The sequence below is a fragment of the Fukomys damarensis genome, unplaced genomic scaffold (genome assembly GCF_012274545.1).
Source record: "Fukomys damarensis isolate Sample0158 unplaced genomic scaffold, DMR_v1.0_HiC HiC_scaffold_16, whole genome shotgun sequence".
In the NCBI taxonomy this organism is placed as follows: Eukaryota; Metazoa; Chordata; class Mammalia; order Rodentia; family Bathyergidae; genus Fukomys; species Fukomys damarensis.
Genome location: NW_022900928.1, coordinates 84763037 through 84790425, shown reverse-complemented (window position 1 = coordinate 84790425; position 27389 = coordinate 84763037). Strand labels below are relative to the sequence as shown.

At 41.8% G+C, this 27389-nt stretch overlaps 1 protein-coding gene and 1 long non-coding RNA gene across 7 annotated transcripts; one reads left to right on the top strand and one right to left on the bottom strand.

Moving 5' to 3' along the window:
* Positions 1 to 21818, top strand: Rnf32 (ring finger protein 32). 6 transcript variants are annotated; one of them, XM_010641557.2, is made up of 10 exons: positions 1 to 188; positions 323 to 501; positions 2693 to 2784; positions 3363 to 3630; positions 8421 to 8563; positions 10274 to 10306; positions 10809 to 10933; positions 11409 to 11517; positions 20509 to 20676; positions 21392 to 21818. In XM_010641557.2, exons 3-10 carry the CDS (start codon positions 2770 to 2772, stop codon positions 21611 to 21613), a joined length of 1083 nt encoding a protein of 360 aa, XP_010639859.1. In that variant the 5' UTR covers positions 1 to 188; positions 323 to 501; positions 2693 to 2769; the 3' UTR covers positions 21614 to 21818. The 6 variants fall into 6 exon arrangements, with proteins under 6 accessions (XP_010639859.1, XP_010639869.1, XP_010639875.1 ...); XM_010641567.2 differs by having other exon boundaries at positions 1 to 196; XM_010641573.2 differs by having other exon boundaries at positions 1 to 236.
* Positions 10064 to 12549, bottom strand: LOC104874499. The gene is made up of 3 exons (XR_783752.3): positions 12480 to 12549; positions 11915 to 12107; positions 10064 to 10135 (listed from the first exon to the last, which is right to left on the bottom strand). It is a non-coding gene; the product is annotated as an uncharacterized LOC104874499 (long non-coding RNA).
* Positions 21819 to 27389: the final 5571 nt, after the last annotated feature.

Genomic DNA, 27389 nt, shown 5'->3' with positions numbered 1-27389 from the left:
ACTGATAGTGCGGGCTGAGGTTGTGGGTTGCCTTGACAACCGCAAGCCGACCTGGTGGAGCACCGGTGTTGCTTGCCCGGCTTTCCTTGTCTGGTGTTGCGGTGTTTTCGAGCCGGCGGAGGCCAATCCGGGCACCGAGTGAGGGCCGTGGACGCCGGTCATCCCGCTCGGGGCCGGGCGTCCTCCTGGTCAGTGGGTGGGTGTCACAGACCAGGGACCCACGAGGGTTCAGTTAGGTGTGCGTCTGTCTTTTAACAGTGACGGGTTATGCCCATTTCGGTTTTTTTATTTAGTACGTCTCTTAGTTTATCGCTATTTACAGACGGTGGTAACTAAGCATCCAGAAACCATAGCGATTTTGTCTGCGACCAAGCCCCGTCTTCTGGGTGAGACTCCTAGAGCACTGTGCCTGTGCAGCGAAGCCCTCAACTCTGGACCAGCTACGTTTCTGCCCTCCCACTGCTGCACTCTGAGCTCTCAGAAGAGCCACTCGGACTCCGTGTATGTCTCATTTATAAATCGGAGTTGGACTCGATATTTGAAGTTTGCGATACCTAAATTCTAAAATTTAATGAGCTACAGGATTTCAAAAGGTCGGTTTTGTTTTTCTGGTACTGGGGATTGAACTTCGGTCCTTGCGCTTGCAAGACAGGCCACCGAACTGCTGAGCTAAATCCCAAACCTTAAAGGGTTGGGTTTTTTTAAACTCTTACCTTGATAGTAACTCACAATATAGAAATGACATAAAATCGTAGATTGTAGTGGACTGATTAATCATTATGAATGTTACTAAAATTAAAGCCTTTTGTATGATGCAAACTCTACCAAGTTGTTGGCATTTTGAATGAAAAAAATAATGGAAACCTTTCAGTATTTTAATTACATTTACCATTTCCCCAATATAGACTGCTTTGGCATAATGTTGTATAGAACCGTGCATCTCTTGATGACAGAATTAGAAGGAAACGAGGAAAGGGCTACAGTAAACTGTCCTCTGGCTTCTGAAGGATTCAAGCAGCACTGGGCCTTTTTATTCCAAACCCAAGGGTATCTCACACATGTGCTTTAGTGCCCTTACTTTTCACTCCCTAAACTCTTTAATGAGTTTCTTTATTGGATAATTCCGTACAGATATTTGTCCCAGTGCTGGGGATCGACTCCACAGCCTTACACATGCAAGACAAGCGTTCTACCACTGAGCCACATACTCAGCCTCTGATTCCTTTCTGTCCACCACCATTCCCTGTACTGAGGATGAGGTTTGAGTCCAGGGAGCACTGAGCTTCCCAGTCCCTTTTTATTTTTGTTGAGACAGGGTCTCACTAAATTGCCCAGACTGGCTTTGAACTTGCAGTCCTCCTGCCTCAGCTTTCTAAGTAGCTGGGATGACAGGTGTGTCCCACTGTACCCAGGTAAAGCCCTTTGTGTGTGTTACTGGGAATTGAACCCAGAACTTTTGCACCAAGCAACACCCTTACCCTTTTTATTTTTTGAGACAGGGTCTTGCTAATTTGCCCAGGCTGGACTTGAATTTGCAAGGTGCCTGCCTCAGCTTACCAGAATGCTTTTATTACACACATGTGCCACCATGCCCAACATCCAATTTTTATTTATTTGTTATTCATTTCTGTGCTGCTGAAGATTGAGTCCAGGGCTTCAGGCATGCTGGGCAGGTTCTCTACCACTGTGCTACATTCCCAGCCCTTTTTAGGGTCTTCCTAAATTGTCTAGCCTGAGCTGAAACTTTCAGTCATCCTGCTTCTGCTTCTAGAGTAACTTGGATTTCAAGTGTGCTCTACTGTACCTGCTTTTTGTATCCAATTCCTTCTAAAAGTTAGGCCCACAATACTATTGCTTAGATTACTTAAATAACTTTTTCTCCATTCTAGTACATTTTGACCTTCACCTTTGTAAAATGCATCCTTGTCCAAAATTCAAAAAGGCAAATTTCAAATTTTTTCACCATCTTTGAAAAGAACTGGGCAAGAATCATTGTTTACAAGTTATATTCTGTATGAAAACTTTCCTTTTAATTTACACGGTTGTTCTTAGTCAATCTGTATAATAACCCTGGAAAGTACATATTTATAATACTTTTTAGAGTTGAGGAAACAGATGCACATATACTAAGTATCTTGCCTCTAGAAGTGGTAGAGCAAAGTTACCTGTCCCCTGTGCTGTACATCTGTGTTTAGGACAGAAAAGTTATCCAGCATTCCTCTTCCACTTTCTTCATGGTTCCCTTTCTCCCTAAGATAAAAATATCATATTGGTTTCCTAATTGCTCTGCATTCCTTGCCCCTAAACTACTACCTGTTTATTTCCCTCTACTTTTCAAATCTCAGCTTAATTGTTATCTTTAGGTTTTTCATTAACTAGTCCCAGTCCTTTTTGGTCTCCTATTTTGCTCTAAAATTTTGTTGTACTTATGCATAATGTTATATTTGCTGATAGATTGTTCTCATTTAAAGTATTCCCCCCAACTCTGGTAAAGTATTAAGGGGCAGAGCTGAGTCAGGTAATAACTGGTTTCAGATCCTCTCCTTCCTGCAGAATCCAAATGTGAGCTCAGTGCCGCCCTGCAGAGGCACTGGCCTTGACTTCAATATCAGTCAGACCCTTAATGCATATCTTCCTCATAAACTTCTTAAAAGATTGTTATTCACACTCTTTCTGTTGTCTGTTTTTACAGTGGAAGACTGAAAGAAATGCATGTGATGCGATGATAGCATTCCTCACTACCCACGCTGCAGCTCTTCCTGATTCAGCATGTTGAGAAACAAGGTAGACCTTCCTGGTTTTATTCGTGGAACATATTTTGATTCACACTCTTGAGAGTATAAAATAGTGTGTAGACCTTGCTTCCACTAGCATTGTGAGCAGGAGCAAGCACCATGTGTGTGGTCTGGGGCAGTGGGAAGCAGCCGAGAAAGAGCCACCCCCACACCAGCACTGCCTACAAGCACCTCGTGCCTGGATGGCGACTTTTATTTAGGAAAGGTGTTACATTTTCATAAAAAGTACAAACTTGGGTGCAAGATTCTCTTTAATATTTGCCTGGAGTCTAATTTAATTATAGTGAAACAGTATGGGTTTGTTTAGGCATGCACAGGTTTACAGGTCATGTGCTTTTATTTATATTATAATCAAGGCTTTGGTAATTAAATGAAAAGATATTCCTATGTTGTACCATAAATGATGAGCCTGGGGTTTGCACTGGTTTAGGCAACTGTGGCTGAGACTTTTTTTAGCATGCAGTTTGGTCAAATGGACTGTCAAGTTCCACTACTAAAGCCCATTTTCTTCTAAGTAATACATTGCATAATGTTCCTGTAACCAAGACTTCTTTTCCTACTTTTTAGGACCATTCATCTAAAAAAGATAACTTAGCAGTCACTGCAGTTGCTTTACAAGATCACATTTTGCATGATCTTCAAATTAGGAATCTTTCAGTAGCTGGTCATCCTAAGACAAAAGTACAAAAGAAAGAGAACAAGTCAAAGTCTCTAAAAAGAGATGCAAAAGCTGTAATAGATACTGGACTTAAAAAAACTCCAGAGGACTACAAAGTAGAAGAAGATCCAGAAAAGGAATATGTCCTTGATCCCGCACCACCACCATTAACTTTAGGTGAGCTAATCTGGCCATGAAGATGTTGGCTTATTAGCACTAATGAATCTATTGAGTTTAATGGTACAGTGTTTGTGGTATAGAACTAATTTGCTTATACACAAAGAAATGTATGTGCTGAAACTTAAAAATGATAGGGACAATTTAAGAAAGAAAATAAAGATACATGGTGGTATCCTCCTATAGTCCTAGTGCTCTGGGAGGCTGAGGCAGGGAGATTGCAAGATGGAGCCCAGCTAAGGCAATTTAGTGACTTAGCAAACTGTCTCAAAAAAATTTTTACAAAGGGCTTTAACTCAGTGCAAAGGCTCTGACTTCAATCCCCAGTACACACACACACACACACACGCGCGCGCGCGCGCGCACGCACACACACACTGAAAACAATAATCACCAGTAAAAATAAAACTTGAATAAATAAATGATGAGGAAGAATAACTCTTATAGTAGAATGACAACTAACTACAGCAGATTGTCAAATAGCACAGTGCTCATCATCAGTGAATGAGAATCTAGTGGGAAAGTCATGCTAGTCCAGGCTGTGCATACACAGAGTCACAGTGACTCCCCACATTGGTGTCCACTATAAAAGGAAAAGTGGTAACAGCATATAGTAACCCTGGGTACCCAGCACCCTAACCAGCCAGTCAGTGGTGTCACCAGTGGTGACACGTGCTGACAGTGTCCCCAGGTAAAAGGTTTAATGGCACCTCTGTGGCATTCATGCCAAAAATACATAACTGAACTTAATCATGAGGAAGATCAGACAAGGAGACATATTCTATGAAATTCCCTGGTATCAGTCTGCAAAAGTCTCAGGAAAAGCAGAGACCTAGAAACTGTCCCTGATGACAGGAAGCCAAGGGTATATGAAAACTAAATGCAATATGTAATCCTAGACCTAGTCTTAGTTTAGAAAAGAAGATCATCAGTGAGACAAAGAATGAAATGCGAAGAAGGTGCAAAGGCTATGATAGTCCACAAATAGTATCAGATCTATATGCACTGTTTTTTTCTAGACATATATCCCTATCATAAAGTTTAGTTTGTAAATCAGACTCTGCAAGAAATTAACAAAAATAACTAATAATAAAATAGGACAGTTACAGCAATGTGCTATGATAGAAGATGTGCAAATATAGTCTCTCTCCAATCTTTGTGAACCATACTCACCCCTCTTCCTGCAATGATGGGGGAGGATACGGAGCCTTTGTGAGCACGAGGGGTGCAGGCACTGGTGACCTTCCACTGACATCAGAGAGAAGGTCATCAGCTTTGGGTATCCCCAGATCACCAAGCTATGACAAGGTAAGTGGTTTGATGTCAGTAGCAGACAGTGTTGGTGGCTAGGGAGCTCTGATAGTTGAAATGGTTTTTTGCCAAAACTTTTTAGGAGAATGTTGTAATAGGAAGTTGTTGAGTCTTTTAACTCATCTAACTGTTGATGCCAAAGTTGGCATACTTTGGTGATCCTGTGGATGATTTTCCTGATGCAGTCCATGCAAGTATCATGTTATCCTTTGATGTCTGTGCAGTTTTAAACACTTAGGCAAATTTGGGAAATGTCCTCATTTCTCCTTCCTTTTCAGTAGCTGACTCAAGGGTTTCTTAATGTCTTAGCATATCCCCAAGAAGCTCTTAAAACCATTAACCACTTCACTCCTAAATTCTTCCAGTAGTTTCTAGGGGTTTTTGTTGTTGTTGTTTCATTTGTTTGTTTGTTTGATTGTTTTTGGTACCAGGGATCAAACTCAGGTCCTTGAGCTTGTGAGGCAGGCCACCGAACCGCTGAGCTAAATCCCCAGCAGTTTCTGGTTTTTAACTCACACATTGCAGCTTCAACTGTGTCATCATGTCAGCACTTGTTATTGACTTCCAGCACTGCAGTGTTCCACACTGGGGTCCGTGTCAACTGCTGATCAAGTGTGGTCACACACCAGACAGGTGTGTGTGGCTGTGATATACCAGAGGCTGCCCTTGTCAGGGCCCTGAGGCAGTGAGGTACATATGGAGATAAAGACATAGTTTTGACATTTTCATAGCGAATAGATTCAGGATGGCCAGGTGCATGGTCTGTTATTAATAAGTCTTTAAACTCCAGTCATTCATCTTCCAAGTATGTTTTCACTTCTAAGACGAAGCGTTGGTAGAACTACCCATACACAAAGTGGCTGTCACCACACTGACCGTGTAGATATAAGGTGGCTGTCACCATGCTTTCTGACTGTATATCCTGGGATAACTTCTCAAACAAGGATAAGTTTCTTGAAAGTTTAGGATAACTTACTCAACTCACTTGTAAAATTATCTGGCTTGAATATTTTTTCCCTTTTCTTGGTGGTAGTCAGTTAAGATGCATTTGGTTCCAAGTACAGCCTGAACACCCGAAGGAGGCACGAACTTCAGTTATATGTGTTGTCAGCCATATTTGCCAGGAGCAGCCTCCCTCCACAGCACCACTGTCTTGAGGACCCCATGTGGAACCAGCAAGGAACAGGTTGGAAAAACAGGACTCACTTCACCTGAAGTACGTCAGGCTGTTTGAATGTTGATGGATAGCAGAAGAGAACAGGTTGCCGTGACGTGCAAAGGAGTCATGATTTACTTAGTGGAGCCTGTTCTGCCCGGCCTGGTGGTTCTGTCACAGGACTGAGAGGAGCTCTGGTCCTGCCAAGGCTGGGGATTAACTCGAGTTTTCTGTTTTTCCCAGTTTTAGTATATGTGCTGCCAAAGGGATCACAAGTCTTCTGTTTTTTCTTATGACAGTTTTAATATTTTTATATTTTCCAAGAAGCGTTAATCTAATCTAGATCTCCCACTGTATTTTAGAATACAATTATCAATATTACTTTATAGTTATTTTTAATTATGTATGATTATTTCTCTTCTTAATTAGTTGTTTGTTTGTTTTTTTCTCTGCTGGGAATGGAAACCAGGGCCTTGTGCATGCCAAGCAAGCACTCTACCACTGAGCTACATCCCCAGCCCTCTTTCTTTTTAATCTACTTTTGTCTGCATTTTACTTTTTATCTTGTCCAATTTTATCAGAAATCTTTCTTTTGAAAAAAACTAATTTGGGTTCATACCTAGTATTGGTTTTGGTTTTGGTTTCTTTTTTGGCTTCTCCTTTCTTTACATTTCTGCCCTCCTCTTCTTCCTCCTCCTCATTTCCTTTTGTTCTTTAATATTTCTTGTTCCTGGTTTCTTCAGTTAAACACTTAGCCTATTTGTTTCCCAGACTTTGATTTCTCACGCCCACAGTCAAAGCAATGTGTTTCTCTCAAACTGTCACTTTGTGCTATCTCATGCTGGTGCACTGTACTCTTGTGACCACTCAGCTATGGACTGTACCTCTTCATTTTCTTTCTGGCTTTTTTTCTTTTTAAGCTTCAGCAATTGGGTCACATGGGTTGCACATCCATAATCCAAAAGCCCAAAATCAAAAATATTTTAGAGACCTACATGACGTGGTTTTAGATTTTGGATTTCCCGAACAGGGAAAGTCCGCACTGGTAAAGTCTGTGCACATACAACAAAAACAAAAAAACACACCAAAACTTAAAATGCTTCTGATCCCAGATATTTCAGATGAGGGTACTTACTCAATTTGTACCTATTTAATTTTCAGGTATATTGTCTGGGACTTGTCTTTAGAGTTCTGCTTTTGTTGTTGCTATTTTAAAATAATGTTAGAGTTACAGAAGAGATGCAAAGGTGGTCCAGCCTCCCTGGGGCTAAGATTTTACATTATTTGGTCTTTCAAGAGCTGATGTCCACTGTCACACGGGCCAGGTCTTGCATCTTGACGCACCTCACAGCCTCTCTGGTTCCCATCTTCACTTTCCTCCATCTGGAAACATCCTCCCTGCCCCTTGCTGTAATCTGCGACCTGCAGTCTCCATTCCATGTCACTGTGGTAACGTAAACTTTGGGCTATTTTCTTCAAATTTTTACTCTCCATTTTCTGTTTACTGTGAGTTGGGGTGGGGTTGCTGGGATTGAACTCAGGGCTTTTGCATTGAGCTACATCCCCAGCCTTCTTTTAAATTTTGAGACAAGGTCTTGCTGAATTGCCCATATTCAGTTTGACTTTTGATCTCCCTGCTTCAGCCTCCCAGAGTATTGGGATTACAGGTATGTACCACTATGCCCAGCTCTGCTTACTTTCTGCAATGTCTGTTTCAGATATCCAAATACCTAGGCTGATCCCTTCACCTCCTACCTTCTGCTGTTTTTTTTGTTTTTTTGTTTTGTTTTGTTTTGTTTTGTTTTTGTTTTTGCCTACATTCTAGACTCGGATACTACTGAACTGAGAAATTTATCCTGAAAGAAGTGTCACATCATAGGGATTTTGTGGCAGGGAAGGCAAATGATTACTGTACACTTCATAAAGGTCACTGATGGCAGAAGCAAGATAAAGTAGAGGAAGGAAGTGCAGAAGGCTGATAGTTAAATACAAAATAGTTAAATAGAAAAAAATGAGGAATTTTTTGAAAACTTAGTGTTGAGTTTTTCCTTCCACAAAATTGCATATCAGTCCTGCTTGTCTTACAGAATTTTTGTGAATGTTAAATGAGATGTGGCAGGTTGTTTGTAAATAAAACCATAAATTATTATTGAAAATGTAAGATATTATCACTGACTTCCATATCTCTGTAGGAAAATAGCATTCTATACCTTACAAAGCAGTATAGGAGCTATAAATGTACCCCTTGAATACTTGGTAGTAGGTAGTTGTTGTTGAAATCACAGATGAATCCTGATTCCACTCACTGCTGTCTACTCTGCAGCACAAAAGCTGGGCCTCTATGCACCACCCCCGCCACCACTGTCACCAGCTGAGTGGGAGAGAGTGAAGCAGAGGTCCGTCCTGCATGGGGACTCCGCACAGCCGTGCCCTATATGCAAAGAAGACTTCAAGCTCCACCCGCAGGTGCTGAGCATGCAGAGGCTTCGGGTGGGGGGTCTGTGTAAAGATGTGGGGCTGGGCAGAACTGAGAACACCAGGCCTCCGTTATCTAGTTTCAGCCCTCCCCGTGTCACTCCCTCATCCTTACATGTTAGTCTTCACCAGTGAGAGTGTGCATGTGAAGGAGTCAGATACCCTGATCCAGCAGTTGGTTCTGTTGCCTCAAGACGACAGCCAGAGGATGCAGGGAAGAACCTGAGGCCCAGCACATGAAGGGTGAACACAAAAGGGGTTTTATGAATTTCATCATAAAAGAGAAGAAAAGTGATGCTTGAATATCTGATTTTGTGACAGAATCCCTAGCTCTTTTCATCTTTATTTGTGAAACTATAATAGTAGATCAATGATGCTGGTTTCATAGACAACATGTTACGTGCGGTCAGCATCCTCTGCCTGACTAGCCTGTCATCTCTGGGGAATGAGGGACACCATGTCCTCACATTGTCTTGGTGCTAACGGTTGACCCACAGTAGTTTTCTGCAATGTGTAGCATGATGCTCCCTGCACTGCGCATTGAGACACCAGCTGAGAAATACAGCAGACATAGTTAGAGCCACACTTAGAATCCCCAATCTAAGGACCCTGGGCTTTACTGACACCTTGGCCTGAAACTCTCAAATTTAATTTTTTTCAAGAAGTTTCATTACCATTAGACTTGTTACTAATGTGAATTCACAGGTAATTTGTAACATATTTATTATCTTCTGGTTCTGTATAGAACCTAATCTTACCTATGTGAGGGTTAGGTACTTTGCAAAGACTGTAACCCTTGAACCACAGAATTGCCACCTAAGATAATTTATAATGTAGTGCCTTATTGTAACAAGAGAGTTAGTAAAGCCACAGGGAATCTTCCTGGCCTCAGCAACCTCTTTCTTAATTATCCTATAAACATTGACCTGATTATTTGCATGAATAATAAAAGCTTAAATATCTTATGGGGTTTCAGGGTTCATCTTGCACGTTTCTTCCATTCTGTTTTTTGTTTCTCATTAAATTCTATTATTGTTTGCTTGCAGATATTAACACTTTTCTGTTTTTTTTTTTTCACTTCTATTTACTATTTGCAAGTTAGATTTCCCTTTAGTTAAAAACACTAGTTGGTTTGGCATGGTGGCACACACCTGTTATCCCAGCAACTCTGAAGGCTGAGGCACGAGGATCACAAGTTCAAGGCCTGGGCAACTTAGTAAGACCCTGTCTCAAAATTTGAAAAAATTAAAAGGGCCAGGGATATACCTTAATAGTAGAACATCCTGAGTTCAATCCCTAGTACCACCCAAAAGGGAGGCAGCAATTGAACTGGACAAAGCCCCAAAAAGGATATTTATTCCACATTTCTCCACTCCTTCTCCCACAGTCCCTGTGGAAAGGCCCTTCCCCTTCCCTACCTGCTCCTGTCTACCTGGAAGTACACCTATTCCATCACAGTTTCCCCCATTTTAACAGCTCAGTCTCACGCTTGCTGTGTTTATTTGGGCTGCGGGTTGGTGGTGTTACTTCACTGTTGAGCTGACACACTTGTGCTGTACTAAACTGAAACAAAACATGGTGTAAACATCAAAGCAATCCGTCTGCTTCTTTAATGTTTCAAAGCAACAGCACAGCTTCCTTCCTAGCACACAGCGGGCCCTGCTGGCGGGTGCCCCTGACCAGACCCTCTGTCTCCTACAGGTGCTGCTGTCCTGCTCCCACGTGTTCCACAGGGTGAGTTGCCTGCCCACACCGCCCCACTAGGCCCACTCATCTTAGTCTCCAGAGGGTCGTTCAGTTTGTCCGTAATCACCATGCATAGTTAGAAATATGACTGTAGGCTACAGGCACACTCATCCTGTTTTGAAAATCGTGAATTTTATGTGACAAAGGCAGCACAGCTGTTTGTCTAGCGGACTGTTGCTAGTAATGCACATCAAAGTGCCGATCACTTAATTCCTGCCACATCTGTAGGCAGCGTGCACACGTGCGCCTTCCCTCCACACCAGTTCAGCTCAGAAGTTTTTGATGTCCCTGCATGTATATTCTTGTAAAAAATCATTTTTGGAACAGGTTTCATGAAGAAGGTGTTAACATCTGATGAAACTCCTTCACTTCATAATCTAAATTGGACTGTCTCATAATTATGAGAGAAAACACTATAATTACATTAGAAGTAAAAATGTTGTTTATAAGTAATTACTCGTAAAATTCTAAGTGAAATCTTTTTCTTCAGGTATGCCTTCAGGCTTTTGAAAAGTTCACAAATAAGAAAACCTGTCCTCTCTGTAGAAGGAACCAGTATCAAACCCGGGTGATCCACGATGGAGCCCGCCTGTTCAGAGCCAAGTGTGCCGCACGGTAGGTGAGACGGCTTCGCCTGCCCAGCTCCCAGGGAGGAAGGTGACAGGGCTCAGTAGCCCCTGTTATCTCCCTGTGGCCTGACAGCACAGGGCTTTGTAGGAGCCAAGTTCACAAAAGAAAACCTGTCCTCTCTGTAGAAGGAACCAGTATCAAACCCGGGTGATCCACGATGGAGCCCGCCTGTTCAGAGCCAAGTGTGCCGCACGGTAGGTGAGACGGCTTCGCCTGCCCAGCTCCCAGGGAGGAAGGTGACAGGGCTCAGTAGCCCCTGTTATCTCCCTGTGGCCTGACAGCACAGGGCTTTGTAGGAGCCCTGATATATCTGTTAAAATAGAGCCATCATAGGGCCAGGGATTTAGCTCAGTGGTTCTGCCGCCTGCCGCACAAGTTAGATCCCGAGTTAGATCCCTGGTACCAAAAAATAAATAAATAGAGCCATTATGAGGTAGTTACTTTCAACTATCTACTTTAGAATCCAGGCCTGCTGGAGAGGGTATATTGTTAGAAAGTGGTACCAAAGCCTGAGGAAAGCCATACCTCCCACTGACGCCAAGTTACGGAAGAAATTCTTTGAAGAAAAGGTGAGTAAAGGTCACAAATTTTCAAGTCTCTAGGTAGAAGTGGTCATTTGGGGGTCAGCAAGACTTTACTTTAGTTTTAGGGTCAGGAGGCTACCAGAACTCCTCTGCCACTCACTGGCCTCCAGCCTCAATTCATAAAGTGATAATATGGTAAATTCAAAGTGAGTTTTGTTTGGTCATTGTGGGGCTTGAGTGTCCCATCCTGAGCTGCCTGCAGTTCAGGTGCACAAGTGGGGCCTGGTGTGGCATGCGTGTGGTGGGGACTGCATGCATCCAGGCTATGCGGGTTCCCAGATGGAAGCAGTGGAGAGCTCCCTTGTCTGTCCTTGTTTTTTACCACCTCTTGTCTTTTACCTTCACTTCTCAGGGGCTTACTCAATAATTTCCCATTACTTACCTCAGGTTGGTAGAATGGGAGGAGCCAGCCAGAGCTGGGTCCAGACCTTCCTTGCTTTCTTAGCTTGGTAGCACCAGGAGTGGCAGCTGTTCAGAGGCCTGCTTCTTTGTGCTGTGACAGAATCATTTCTGCCCTGCATTGTGGGTCTGAGATCCAGGTGAAATCTTTACAGAGGCCTAGCACACAGTAGATGCTAAAAATATGAATATATTATTCAAGTTAATTGCCATGTAAATCATTTCAGATTTACCAATCCTCCATGATTTATGTTTTATACTAGTACTGTGATGTCCTGATACATAGCTTCCAGTCACCAAGTTGCAACTCCTCATCATCATACTGTCCTCTAATTATTCTCTATGGAAGTCCATTTTCATGGTCAGCTATGTTTTGCTAAATGTTGACCTTTTAGGCTAAACTCCCACTTGTGGTCATAAGCAATAGGAAGCCCTCCACCCCCATTCATGGCACCCCTATCTCCTTGCAGGGATTCTCCTTCAGCCTTAGGCACAGGCTGGAGGAACTGAGCTTCTGTTTACCCCAAAAGATTCTGCAGACTATCTACCCTTCTCTGAGCGCAGTGTGAGTCCCTGCATCTTCACATGCTCTCCAGGAGGTGGCCTCTGGCAGCTTTCTCACAACTACTCAGAGTCCTGAAGGAAGTGGGCAAGTCCAAGGCTGAACTGTAAAGCAGTGTTATTGTTTTAATACCCTTCCTCATCACTTAAATAATGTAGTCATAAGCATGTGTAAAAGTCCATTGGGACATGGCTTATTGTGATGTCATGCCACCTTAGAGTTAAAGCAAAATATGTGAGTTTCCCTCAGGAGTAGAACAACAATCAGTACATCATGGGCAAAAGCCTGGAATACTACAGGGTGAGGGTCTGAGAAGTGGAGCCAGTAGATAGCAAGTGTGAAAGGTTGTGGTAGACACATGAGGTGCCCTCCCTCCCTGGCCTAGTACAGACTTCTGCCTATCCAAGGTAAGCAGTGGTAAAGAGGCCAGACTGTGGATAGAGTCTGCAAAGCTGCATGTAAATAAGAAAAAAAATAACACTTTCCAAGTTCTTGGTGGCCCTCATGTTTGAACTGGGAACAAAGAATATTTAGGAACAATAGAGTTCTAGTGAAGATCCCCTCCTGGTCCTGTTTACTATGAGTCCTGAAAAATAAAAAAGCTTCCACTTTCCTACTGTTATGGTCTAGATCTAAAAATAAATAAAATATCCCCAAAAAGTCTCATGTTCAGAGAAGGCAGGTCACTGAGGCATGATCTGGAAGGGTTTGTTCTTGTTCTTAGCTCTTTTTCTTTACTCTCTGCTTCCTGGCTGCCATGGAATGAGCAGCGTTTCTCTACTAAGCCCTTTCACCATGCTGTTTCTGCCTTGAGCCAGCCAACTGTGGACTAAACCACTGAAACTATAAGCTAAAATAAACCTTTCCTCCTCTAAATTGCAGGTTCCAGGAATTTTGTCACAGCTATAGGAAAGTAAATAACACAGAAAATTAGTAGCAGAAAAGTAAGATCATTGTTGTGACTATATCTGACCATATGGTTCAGAAGCCTTAGGAAATGGTTGTGGGGGAGTCTGGAAAGGTTTGAAGATGCAGGCTAGAAACATCATAAAATGTTGTAAGCTGAGCTTAATGTGTGATTCTGGATAGAGCCCAAAAGACAAGAATGCAGATAAGAATGAAGATAATAAAGGCCAGACTCAGGTGGCTTCAGCTGAAAACAAGGACTCTGTTGGAAACTGGACTAGAGCCCATGCATGTTATACTCTGGAAAAAAAAGTTGTCTACATTTTGTTATGTCCTGGGACTTTTCAGGAGACTGAGATTAAGGGTGATGGACTAAGTAATTTGATGGAGGAAAGTTCAAGGCAGCCCAACATGCAGGCTGTGGCATGGATACTGTTGGCTGTTTTTAAGCCAGATCTACAGTGAGAATCAGAACATAAAAGCAGCAATGAATGATTTTTAATTCGAGTTTCAACAAAAAATCAGTACCTGAAAAGTTGAGGCAAAGGAATGCATGATTACTAAAAAGATTAGCATTAAAAAGAAGTCAAGTACTGTGTATCAAGGCAATATGAAAATGGCTCAAAGGCATCTCAGGAATTGTCCAGATCTTACCCATTATATACTCAAGGATGTAAAAACCATAAGCCTTTTGAGAAGAGGATCTCTTCTGCTCAAGCCTGCTCAAGAAGGGTCTCCCAAGGATTCATTTCAATGTACTCAACTACCCCAGCACTCAGAGGCCACTGTAGCCATGGTCCACAGGGGCCTAGCTACTGCTTGCACTGGTTTATCTACAAAATGCTGGTTTTACCAGCATGCAGAATGCAAGAATTGTGGGTTCAGAAAGGCTTCCACCTATATGTCAAAGGAAGGCCTGAGAAGACACAAAGGTAGCCCCTTAAAAGGCAGTACATGAAGCTCTGGGAAGCCAAAAGTACAGTGGTGACCACAGGAAGTTGGAGATGCTAAGAACATGGTATGTCTATTAAGGAAAGCTGCAAGCAGTGAGTAGAGCCAGCCTAAGAGAGGCCATGTGGGCTGTAACCACCAATGCCATATCCAAGCCCTTTGAGACTTCTTTAGCATACCTTGCTCTGGGTGCTGGACCTGGAGCTATGGGATTTAGTGTTTGCCCTTCTGGGTTTCAGTCTTGGCTTTGGTTCCATTCCTATCCCCTCTTCCTCCCTTTTGTAATGAATATGTTTATCCTGGGCCATCAGATATTAGCAGTATTTATCTTGCTTTTTTGTTTATTTGTTTGTTTTTGGTTTTTGAGACAAAGTTTTGCTCTGTAGCCCAAGCTGGCATCAACCTTGCAACAGTCTTCCTACCTTAGCCACCTGAGTGCTGGGATTACAGGCATGTGCCCCCATCCCTGGCTCCTTTCTTTTGATTTTTTACAGGAGCTCACAGCTAAGACTTTGCTTTGAGTCTCAGAGGAGACTTTGGACTTGGACTTTTCACCAGTACTGGAAATGTTAGGACTTTGGCCACTCTTAGAGATGGTCTAAGTGCACTTTTCATGAAGAGATTTGTATGAGTTTGGGGGGCCAAGGGCAGAATGTTATGGTTTATATCTAGACATCTACACAAAGCTATAAGCACTCAGAGGAAAAACTTGTGGAAGATTGGACTTTGGGGGTGGCTACAGCTGACTTGCAGTAAGGAGGCTGCATCTGGCCAAAAGAAGTGAGTCACTAGGGTATGCTTGGTGGGGTGTACCTCACTCCTCAGTTCCTGTTTTTACTCTGCCTTCTGGCCACCATGAGGTAAGCAGCTGTTTCTTCCACCCGGACCTTCTGCCATGCTATTTCTTCTTTGGAGCTGTCTGACCATGGACTTCCCAGGTGCTTGGGCTCTTTTAGTCAGGAACATGGTGGAGGTGATGTGCAGCTCCCCAACTTCCTCAAGGCCAGTGGGAAGGAAGTGCCTGGTGGATACCTAGACCACATTTGTCCTAGCCAAGGCAAAACAATCATCTTTCCTGACAGTAAAATAATCCATGTAATTTTTACTAAAAGAATATTTGTTTATGTACATACTAGTATTTAGGGATTGAAACAATTTTCTTGTGCTTTTTAAAGTTGTAATCACTAAGTAAAATATTTCATAGTTCAAACAAGAACAGTTTAACAACATGTTGTAAGACCAGACCATGCTAGTATAGCAAGTGCTTTTCACCTGCCAAGATACCCTATCAGTCTGTCAGCTTAGCTTAATAGAACCAGTACCTCACAAAGACAATGAAATGCTTTTCTCCTGGTAAAAATAAAATCTTATTATTTTCATCAAGAAATAAATACATTTCAGTGAAAATAGTTTAGATTCATTATTTTCCTTTAAATCCCTACAGAAATACTTTGTTGAATGTAAGGTTGTAAGTAAAGTGAGGCTTTAAAATCTAGAAATCACAGGTTAAACTACTCAAAATAAAAATACAGCTGCTGGTCCTGGGTTCTCATTATGTTTATCCTTACTTTATACTTCAGAAAATTCTCCAGGCCAAAATGTGTACTAAAATATAAAGTCCAGCTTCTAATGAATCAGTGTCCCTCTTCAGGTTTCCTTTTACATCCATTAAAAATAAATTCCAGGGCCACGGATTTAGCTCAGTGGTGCCGCCACCTGTCTTGAAAGCACAAGGTCCCAAATTCAATCCCTGGTACCACCAAAAGAAAAAAAAAAAAAATTCAGAAGACATAATTAACAGTGGCTTTCTCAAGGCTCTCTTGGGTAGGAGACTGGCTTGTGACTGTTTGTGACATTCTAGAAATTCCAGGTCTTCTACCCAGCATGGAAGCCTAAGTGTTCCCATGCCTGTTCTCCACCCCCTCTCAACTTCAGTGTGCATGGAACTTTCCATCTATGAACTATTAAAATCTAATGTTTGAATTTTAAGAACTAGAAATTTCACAAAGCAAACCATGCAGTCACTAGCAGTATGGGATGTGGCAAATTCTTCATATGTGGGATAACAGTTCTTTAAACCGGAAGTAACATGAAACCATCAGCCACATTTCTGATCTGAATCTCCATTTTCACCATTGGGAAATGTTACATTAATGCAAATTCATTTTATTTTTAATCTGAAAAATTAAAATTGCAAATTACTTGGAAAAATAATGATGTGGCACATTCCAAAGTTAAAGATAGATAGATGTGGGATCCTCTGCTGTTCCCAGTCAGTAAAATCAAGAAAAGGCAGCCAGCTCTCCTTTGTCTTGAACAGCCCATTTCAGTTCCTGATTTCAGAAGTGTTCAGACTTTGATGTCTACAGAACTGTAAGAGAGATTTTGCGGTTCAGCAAGGTCATTGCCACCTTTTTAATTTTTCCATATAGAATTTTAAAAACATCACTAACTCCCAAGTTCATTTAATAAAAGAAAGACTCTTTCAATGCCAGAACAGTAGGAAGCTCCTAAGCATGCATAAAGGGTGTTCATTGTCACTGCAGACTTAGAACTTCATAAAAATTTCACTCTTTTGGAACCTAACTTTCCTTGGCTGGTTGTTGGGTGAAAACTTCTTTGCTGTACTTGGGAACCACTGGCTTAGATCAAAGATAAATTATGTTCAGGGAAAAAGAAGTTGAATCAATAGAAAAAAACAGAAAGGAGGCTGTCTAGTGATAGAAATATTGTTTCCTTCTGTGCTCTGTAGGTTAGACCAGACATTGTTTTAATACTGCAGGTAGGTAAGATAAGCTTAGATTATTTTGTCCTTACAATTCATCAGTTTTGCTTGTGAAACAACTGTGGTCCTGCATTTTTACTCCTATAACCCCCAGAGGTAAAGTCTTCCCTTTAGTTTTCATGCATCTATTGGTTATTAACTAATTATATACAGGGACCATCTGTCTACAGGGATAGTCGTATACACTGAGAACTTTCCCCCCATAGTTGCTCTGCTTTAAAATATTATTGGCAAGGTCCTAACAAGACTGAGCCACAGCAATGATGTAACAGTACAATGTAGGTTCTTTTCAATATGCTGAAGTCCCGTGGTAAGAACGGAAAAGGTCAGTGTTGTTTTGTACCCTTAAGTGTCAGAAAATTAAAATTCAGTCTCAAAGGCCTCTGTCATAGAGGGTGTTTGAGTTGTCTGGGACAATACAGTAGTCCTGGTACACTTACTTACGCACGTTTTTTTGAGAACTCAGATCAAAGAGGCCTGGAAAGGCCACTGAAGCTGTTAGACTAATTCCCACCAGCACTGTGTACAGAAAGCCCTGTGTTGCCCAGAGTGCAGTGGCTGGTCCTTGAATGCCTTTGATCCTTATCTGTAAATTCTGCTAGCATATGTCATATAATTGAGGCATGGTCTTTTATTGGTGCAATTAAAACTTTTCAAATGCATTATGTTATCTTCACCCAGCTAAAGTCCCCAGCATTGTTTCAAAGGTGAGGTTAGCGATCTGTCAGATGCTGTGCTGGACTGTAGGGGCGCTTGCTCCCACACCCACCAGCCCCTGACTGCTCTAGCTTTTTCATTTCCATCACACCAAACAGCATAATGGTCTTCAAGTTTGCTCAGTCCTTTGACTTCCTTTATCACATAGAGATGGCAAACATTCTGTTGCTAACTTGAAGTGGCTCCAGGCAGCAAGACTGGGAAGATATTAAACCAGTAAAAGCTTATCAACTGATTCATTGATATGCTGTAAATTCCGGGGCTTTTCATTTTGCTTTTGAGGGTGGCCATAAGTCAACACATTAGTAAGCAATTTGCTGACATCAAGATGGATCACTTAAGACGCCTCCTGGGTAGACAAAGTTCACCTGGGTACTTTTGTTAGTATTTTTTTTTAATGTTTAGCCAATATGTTACTTCTAAATGACCTGTAATTGCTTTACATAACAATGGCCTAAACCCTTAGTTACCTAATTTATCAAATATCTGAAATATGAGACTTAAAAGAAAAAATGTATTAAGACATTTATTTTTTTCTAAACTGAACATTTTTTATGTTTTACCAGTTTATATAGAATTCACTATATAACCATGACTTTAAAAACTAGAACTCAGTTGTCAATATTTTTGGATACTTCTTGCCCTTTTAACTATGAAGGTCAACAAACCCACACAGAAAGTAAGGGAAGGAGTAAAAGAGAACAGAACCTTGAACACAGAAGAATTTGATGTTTCAGAAATATTTAATAATAACTGCACTTGGGAAACTGCTTGGAACTGACTACAATAGGTAGTCAATATATGTTGATTTAAATTTTTTTTTTCTTTTTTGGTGCTGAGGATCAAACATACTAAGAGCCTCAACATTCTAAGCATACACTGCACTGGCCCCTCCCCACAACACATTACCATTGTGACTTTGGAATACTTAGGCTTACAAGAACAAGAGCAGTCATATCAGTTCACTTTTAAAGATACCATACCATAAATACATACTGAAGGATTCTCGCTATATTTAGTAAGCTAGCATCAATATTTTGATTTTAAACTGACACTGATATTTTATTGAATTCTGGAAGTTACTTCAAAATGATTCTAAACAAGCATTGCTCTTTTTTCTTTCCCTCCTCTAAGAAGGAATTTCTACTGCACTCCTTTCAAATATGTACATTTGGGGCATATATTTGTCCTTATTTCTAATCTATTGCAAACCTAAATTTTTATTGAATGCTAAGGGCCTTACAAAGAGAACTCAGGTGCTTCCCCAAATCTAAGGCTCTCATTTGAGGAGATAAGAAATATACACAAAAAAAGATAACGCCAGCAGGTGGGGGACAGGAGTATATGTGAGAGCCTTGGTAGAATTTCCCATAGTCATTCATATGAATGAAGGAAACAGAAAATAGAAATTATTAACAGAATCAAGTAAGCAAGTTGACCAGATTACTTTCAGGAAAGATTGATTGTCTACATTAAGAGGCCATGGGATGTTTTTGATCAAGCAGATTGCACAGTGAAGTGCTGAGAAGGGAACACGAACAGGTGAGAGATGGTCAGGCTTTGCTGAGGGTCCTCGCTCATGTCACGTTGCACACCATCCTCTCCCTATTCTCTGGTGATTCCTGTGTCCCCTCCTAGGAGCCTGCATATTCCAACCCTCCTGCTACAGCAGCAGCACATTCCCCTGGCTTTCCTCCTAAGTTGGAACATTAAAGGAATGAGAGTTTGTAGTCTTTGATCTTTAGGGCTGGTACAGCACAAGTTAAATAGTAGATCAGCAATTCCCGAACTATTTTAACAACTAGGCCCTAAAGAAATTGTTTAATTCTTTTTTGTCATTCACCACACAAGCCTAGAAGTAATAAAGTTTAAATTATTTAATTTAGGTTGAATAAAACATTGTATTACATTGCATATAAGGGGAATTGTTTTTCTTATTTAAAAGTGCTTTTAATTTTTTTTAAATTAAGGAAGAAAGTATGAGTTGTTAGTAAGTGTGAAAATGATATTCTGTTAGGCAGGCTAAATGGTACTACAATACAAATTCAATTAAACTGAGCAGCAGCATGAAGAGGACACCTAAACTGCTTCCATGGGCTGACAGGTGAGGAGTTAACAGAGGGCCTGTGCTGCCAAATATGAGCTTTGCCCTTGGCGCTACGTGAGCACAGCCAGTCGTGCATCCACTCATTCCCAGATGTACATGGATTGTGCTCAGGGGCTGCTGTCCGTAGCAGGTGCACCACCTGCATGGAGCAGGGAGCAAAGATGAATGCTTTGTTAGATGTCATACATTACAAGCAGTAGTGCCACTAGGAGACAGAGTGGGAGAGGCTCAGAGTGAAGTGGAGAACAGGAGTGTTAGATAATAAAGGGGACTGCAGAGGTAACCTCTGAACAGGTCCTGAGGCATCTTCAGGGACCCTCGGGATGGAGTGTGGTTGCCTTAGAGAATTTATGAGGGCCAGGTCCTCAGCCTAGTCACTAAGTTAGTAGCCATATGTCAGTTTCTCTAAAAAAAATTACTCAGAGACAGAGATTTGAGGAAAGTTAGGAAGACGTGTGCTCAGGCCTCAGAAAATGTCCCCTTCCCCCTTCACTCTCCCAGAGCACCCTACCTGGTAGCTAAGCCTGGCTCCTCCTCTGCCCTTCTCAGTTCCTAGAGATCAGTCATCGCATACTGTGTTCCTACGACACCAACATAGAAGAGCTCTTTGCAGAAATTGACCACTGCCTGACCATAAATCAAAGCATTCTTCAGCACTTGGACGAAAAGTGTGGACATGAGCTCACAGATGAAGACTGGGAGAAAATCCAAGTGCAGGTAGGCTTCAGACAGGCAGTCGGGTCCTTCCATCGCCCACCACCTGCCAAATGGGTGGCAGCCACTGCATCTGTGAGGGAGGCTAAGGGGAACAGCTGGGCAAAGGGGGTCCTGCTCTGGCTGCACCTGCTCTGTAGCCTTGAGCCTTTACTGTGAGTGGAGATGACCACTAGGGTCCCTTTACATTGAAATGGTGGGGTTCTGGCTAAATGGTGCTTTGTGAACAATGAGAAGACGTGAGTGAAGAGACCATGCCCAGTACCCTCCAGAAGAGGTTCCCTGTGACTGTGGCCTTCCTGCCTCTTACACTTGCGGCAGCATGGAAGGAAGGAGAAAAACTCAGGACTCAAAGCCAAAACAAGGGAAAACTTAAGGCATCATATTAGGGAAATTTACCGAGGAAGTTTAGTATTATATAGCCAAGTATTTTGAAAATTTCTAGTTTGTTTAATTGCAAGAAAGTATATGTTGTTATTAGTGCTCAGCATATTACAAAGTATTTTTTGTTTTAAAACTGCTTATCAAGGGGGTTACTGTCCCTTTCCATGTTTCATAGGAGTAACGCTGTGTGCATGCACACGTGTGACTGATATAATTTTAACACCATGAACTCGGAAAAGCCAGTCTCCCAATGCAGTCATTACATTTGAGTGTTCTCTAGCAGGGAGGGACTTGTTACCCCCTCAAAAAAACGTGTGTCCATCCTGTGTCACAGGCTGCTCATCGAGAGATCTCCGAGTGCTCCATCTGCCTGACCCCACTCTGGCTGCATGGGGACAGCCGGCATCCCCGAGCCACAGTCCTTCTGTCCTGTGCACATCTGTTCCACCACACCTGTCTCCTGGCTTTGGAACAGTTCTCACTAGGAGACAGCTTTCCTCTCCACACCTGTCCACTCTGCCGTGCCTGCTACCAAAAGAAAATCCTTGAGTGTTGAATTCATGCTCAGGAAAACTGGCATAATTCTGAGGGAAAAGCTTACCTGAATTTTGGATGAACTGTGTGGGTTTGGGGTTACGTCCCACCTGTGTTCTGTTCTCCAGGGAAACTTCTCTCAGCAAGTATATCATAGATAGGAAATGGAACCATATTTTAAAATCTGACAACCAACCCATCTAGTTTTAGTCTTTATGTCTATAAAAAAAATAAAAACAAGTTTCAGAGTCATGAGTTTAATCACTTAAGATGGGGAGTGGTGTTACTGAAAATATAGCTAGTGTCTGGCCAACAGGCTAGGAAGCTGAGACGTTCTGACATGTTCCAGATGTTTTCCATTAATAGGAGTCTCACAGCCTCTCCTGGTCCTCATACTTACTTTGCATAATCACTTTGCTTCTGCATGATAGATTCCTGTTGTAGTTGAGCACTTCAAATCCAGGAAATGTATATATATATATATATATATATACACACACACACACACACACACACACACACACACACACACACACATATATTCCATGGTATTCAACATCAAAAAATAACAAATCAAACTTTAGTGAAACAATAGACTATTGTAGATGGTAGTGGAAATCCCTTGATCAGGTAGTTTCTGACCCTGGTTTTCTAGTGCATCCATCCTGAGAGGGCTGTTTCCAGGGCCTCCTGAGATACTAAAATCTCCACAGGCTCAGGCCCTGTGTATATGACATTTGCATACAACCTACACAATCCTAACTTTAAATCATGCCCAAAGTCCTTATAATACCTAACACAATGTAAATACAATGTATAAATTATTTTTATACTATAGTTTTTATGGAGTAATCACAAGAAAAAGTCTACAGACAGTAAAATTCATTTCTTGGAGTATTTTTTATTCATGTACCAAGTATAGAGTGTGGCCGTTGGTTATGCACAGTAACAAGCAGAACTGCATTGGTGAGGTTATTACCTTGGCAGACCAGACAGATAAGGTCTCTCCAGACCTTGACAGGGTACAGGGAGGGAGGCTGGGGGATTTACACTACAAGCTCTAGCTCTTTGTGCTTTGCTGCTCAAGGTTGCCTTTGCCTTCTGTGCCGCCAGAAAATCTCCTCACCTGCTTGGGAAGAGCATGTGCAAGGAGTACACCAGGAAGTGGTGTTTATGCAGGGAAACAGACAATACAGGTTCAAAAGTGCAGGCAAGCAGGTACCAAGTAGGAGCACACACCAAGATGCAGAACAGACCCTATGCAATGTGAGGAATGTTAAAATCTGTTTCTATTTATTTTTTATTTTACCCTTTTTAAATAGTACTGTGGTTTAGTCAAGTATGGAAGTAGTTTTCCTCTCTATATATAAAATGTTTGAATAAACATTCCTGTTAGGATGAGCTCAAACATTTTTAATGATGAGGTATATACATACCATTACAATAATACCAAGAGTCTTACTCAAATTACAGGTTCATTGCCACAGGTGATTCACATTCTCCAAGTCCACTTTGTATAGTATGTGACCACTGGCTATGCAATGAAGCCATAAAACTTCAAAACTACTATGCCACATGGAGACCAAGCACTCTGCATTAAAAGACAAATCTTGGGAGTTTAAAAAAAAAAACATGAACATGAGGAACAGGAGCAATTACTGAAGGCCACCACTTCATCAAATGTATCTGCACTAAAAGCAACATTCTTAGTAACCAATGGCACTGCTAAAGCTAAGAAGTCCTTTACTAAAGGTGAAGAGTTGGTCCTGCCTGCTGCTAAGATTATTTTTCATGAACTTTTAAGAGAGGTGGCACATGTGCTTCTAGCACTATAAATAGACAAATTGATGAAAGAGTGAGGGATATTGAGGCAAAATTGTTAGAGGATAAATGAGTCATCATGGTAAGAGATCCAGGTTGACAAATCTATGCATGATGACAAGGCAACAGTGCTTGTTTTTCTGCAATATATATTTTTAGGAGGAAGTGCTTAAGGATGTTATGTGCACTTTGTTTCCAACTAACACCAGAGCTACAGAACTATTCACATCTTTAAATGATTACATCTCAGGAAAACTGTGTTATGTCTACACATGGACAGACTGGCTGCCAAGACTGGACAGCTTCTGGTTTCACGTCTCAGATCAAAGAGGTCACATCTAGGGCCCAGGATTTAGCTCAGTGGTGCCACCGCCTGCCTCGCAAGCACAAGGTCCTGAGTTTGATCCCTACTACCAAAAGAAAAAAAAAAAAAAAAAGAGGTCATTTCTGAATGTGAGATTATGCACTGTGGCATCCATAAAGAAATGCTGGTCATCTGAAAAATGTCACCTGAGTATTTTGTAGGATGTAATTAAAATTATCAGCCACATTAAAGCACATGCCCTTATTCATGTCTGTTCACACAGCTCCGTTGGGAATTGGATGCAGAGCAAGTACATCTTCTCATATACAGAAGTGAGATGGCTTTCTAAAGGTTGACCACTGATCTTTGTTTCTGAGTTATGAGAGCCACTCAAGAGATTTCTTTTTTAAAAAATAGTCAACATTGGCAGCACATCTCAGTGACACAGAGTGAGTTCCAAAACTTGTTTGTGTGTCATATTCAACTTCATCAATAAACTCAATCTCATTTCAGGGGGAAATACAAATTATGCTCTGATATCTGCAGATAAAATGGCTACATGTAAAGTCAAACTGGACTTAAGGGGGAAACAGGTCAACACTGGAATTTTCAACATGTTTGAAACATTAGCAGAGATTTTGAAAGAGACTGAGTCAGGCCTTCTTTCTTCCATTTGGTGTATCATCACCTATCTCAGTTTTAAAGAGTTTGAGCATTGCTTCCCAGACAGAGAAGACTCCCAAACTGGGAAGGAATATCTGTGAAAGCCAGGTGAATTGTCGTTGTGCTGGAAGAGGACCAACTGCTTGAGATCTCAAATGACAATGGCCTTAAATGTATGTCTAAGACAACTTCAGCTCTCCATAATTCTAGGTTAAAGTCAAGGCAGAATACCCTGAGATTACCACAAAATCATGTGAAAGCCTACTTCCATTTCCAACTTCCTATCCTGAAGCAGGGTTCTCTGCAGTGACAGCAGCCAAAATGAGATTACAGAATAAATTGGACATAAGCAACACACTTCAGGTGTCACTGTCTCCCATCACCCCCAGATGGCACCATCTAGTTGTAGGAAAGCAAGTTCAGATCTTTCACTGACCCTGCATTATGTGAACTGTATAATTATGAGTAAGTGCACAGTAAATTTAATGTACTTGAATTATCCTGAAACCATCCCCTCCCCCATCCATGGAAAAACTGTCTCCACGAAACTGGTCCCTGCTGTCAGAAAGGTTGAGGACTGCTGTTTTAAACAATTAGCAGAGGGTAGTGGCATCACCGAACCAAGTTTCCATTCAGAAGGCCCAAGCAGCAGATGTACACCTGCCAACTAGAGCAGGCAGAGCACAGGCAAGCAGTGATGGTCTGGGTGTCTTGCTATAAGGCCCAGCCCCCAGTCTGCAGGAAACACTCAGACATATTCAGGTCCAGTAGAGGCTGTGCCTGGGACCAATCCAGTAGTCATCCCTGGGCACCCCACTGAGTCTGTGAGCATCACATATCCTTCCAACAGTGCATCTCCTGTTCAGGAGGCAGAATCCACTTGTTCTTGGCAACCAAGCCCTTCAGTGACATAGGAATTAGTGCCTCATGGCAGACAATACATCCTCAGGAAAGTCAGTGGGACAAAGTCTGGCACTGGTCACAGGACTTTAATAGGGATGAAGGCAGTGTAAAATCCCATGAGTGCTGATAGATATGTCTCAAGCAGCTTGTGACAATGTAATTTTCTTATGGAAAAGCAGCCTTGTGGCAGGGCCACTAATGGCTTCAGTGGTGGCTGCTTCCCAAACACTGTTGGTACTGCTCTCAGGCTGAGGATACAGTCACACCACAGCCTCAGTGGCCTCTTCTCTATCCAGATGCTGGAGCACCAGTCTGAGATAGAAGCATGCAAAGCAGGGCTGGGAGGACAGGGCACACCTGCCTTGCTTGCCTCTTGGTGTCAGGATCAGTGGCCATGCTGGAGTAATACCTCCCCATTTAACAGGTGGCAGACACCTGTCCAAGTGGCAAGAGGAAACAAATTCTCCCAGGGCCTTCTCCTCACACATTCCTTTTGTCTTTAACACTCATCACTGAGTTCCTGGAATACTCTGGGTTGGAAGCAATTAGAAAACCATATCAAGTCCAAGAAGAGAACACCTAGAGCCTGTGGGATGGGAGGCATTTCCTGACAATTAAGGCTACAATCCACAGTGAGTGTCTCACTGTCTTAAATCTTTATGTACAGTTGTACAGTGCTTGGATCAAAGAGGGTTTGTTATGAGAAGGGGAAAAAATTTGGGACTCGTGTCAAACCATGAAGATTGAGAAATAAAAGTTCTAAGTACAGTACTGTTCCATGGTATGTACATTCCTCAGTGTTATCTACCCATATTTCTAGAGGTGGACATTTGGATGCTTATATGTTTTGACTATTGTGAATAAAGTTGCTATGAATATTTGTGAATTTAAAATGTAAAGAAAAAGCTAAGAGATATGAAATCTGAATGTTATAACTGCTTTTTAATGGCCCAGGGAACCCTTATAAAAATTGATCACATGGCTGGGGATTTAGGTCAGTGGTGCCGCACCTGCCTTGGCAAGTGCAAGGTCCTGAGTTCAATCCCTGGTACCAAAAAAAAAAAAAAAAAAAAAAAAAAAAAAAAATATAAAAAAACATTTTATCACAACCTTGGCTGTGTCCTCCTTTTTATGTGGGATCAGAAGTGATGATAAAATTTCTCTACATTTTCTTGAAACCATTTATAAACTAATGTCATAATACTCCAGCACATTAAAATAATAATCATATATACTACCAAAAAATTGATCATATACCACAAAGAAAACATTAAAGGACCCCCCCCATGCCCAGGCAAGTCATGGGTCCCATTTCCTCACCCCATGGTGCTACCTCCTCAGTTCACCAAGGCATCTCCTGCCCAGTGAGGATGCTAGCAGAATGGCACAGGGACCTGCTCATCCTCTCCTCCCTGCCACTGGTGATGACAAGGACATGCCTCAGGTCTGAGGGGCCAGATGAGGAGCAGACCTGGTTTCAAGCAGCAGGGCCAGGGTGGGAGGGTGCTCCTCCCACAGGCAGACTGGGCCCAGTCACTGCCTCTCCAGCAAGGGGTGTGGGAGAGAACAGTGGTGTGAGATGGCTGTCTCCTTTAAAAGATGACATCCAGATGGAGCAGTGAAGTGTTATGAAAAAATAAATGGCTATAAAAGTAATTTGGGCTGATGAGAATATTCTCATCATTAGATGGGTAATGGCTGCCAAACACATGAACATACTTAATGCAATGAATTATAAAGTTTCAAAGATGAATTTCATAGTATGTGATTACATTTCAAAGTGTTCAGGAGTAAAAATGGGCAAATTTTTTTTTAACATTGGGGTGAGAAAGGCCAAAGTATAACACCAAGAAATGCATAGAAAAGGCAGACTTTTTGACATCAAAATTTAAAGTTTCCATATGGAAAAAAATATTGTGAACAAGTTTTTAAAAAGCAATAACCAGGGAAAATATTTACAACACACCAGAGACAGTTAATATCTATAAAAGTTTTTAATAAAGAAATTATGAAATACCAAAAAAGTATGTTCAGGGCCGGGGATTTAGCTCAGGGGTTCGGTGGCCTGCCTTGCAAGCGCAAGGACCCAAGTTCAATCCCTGTGACC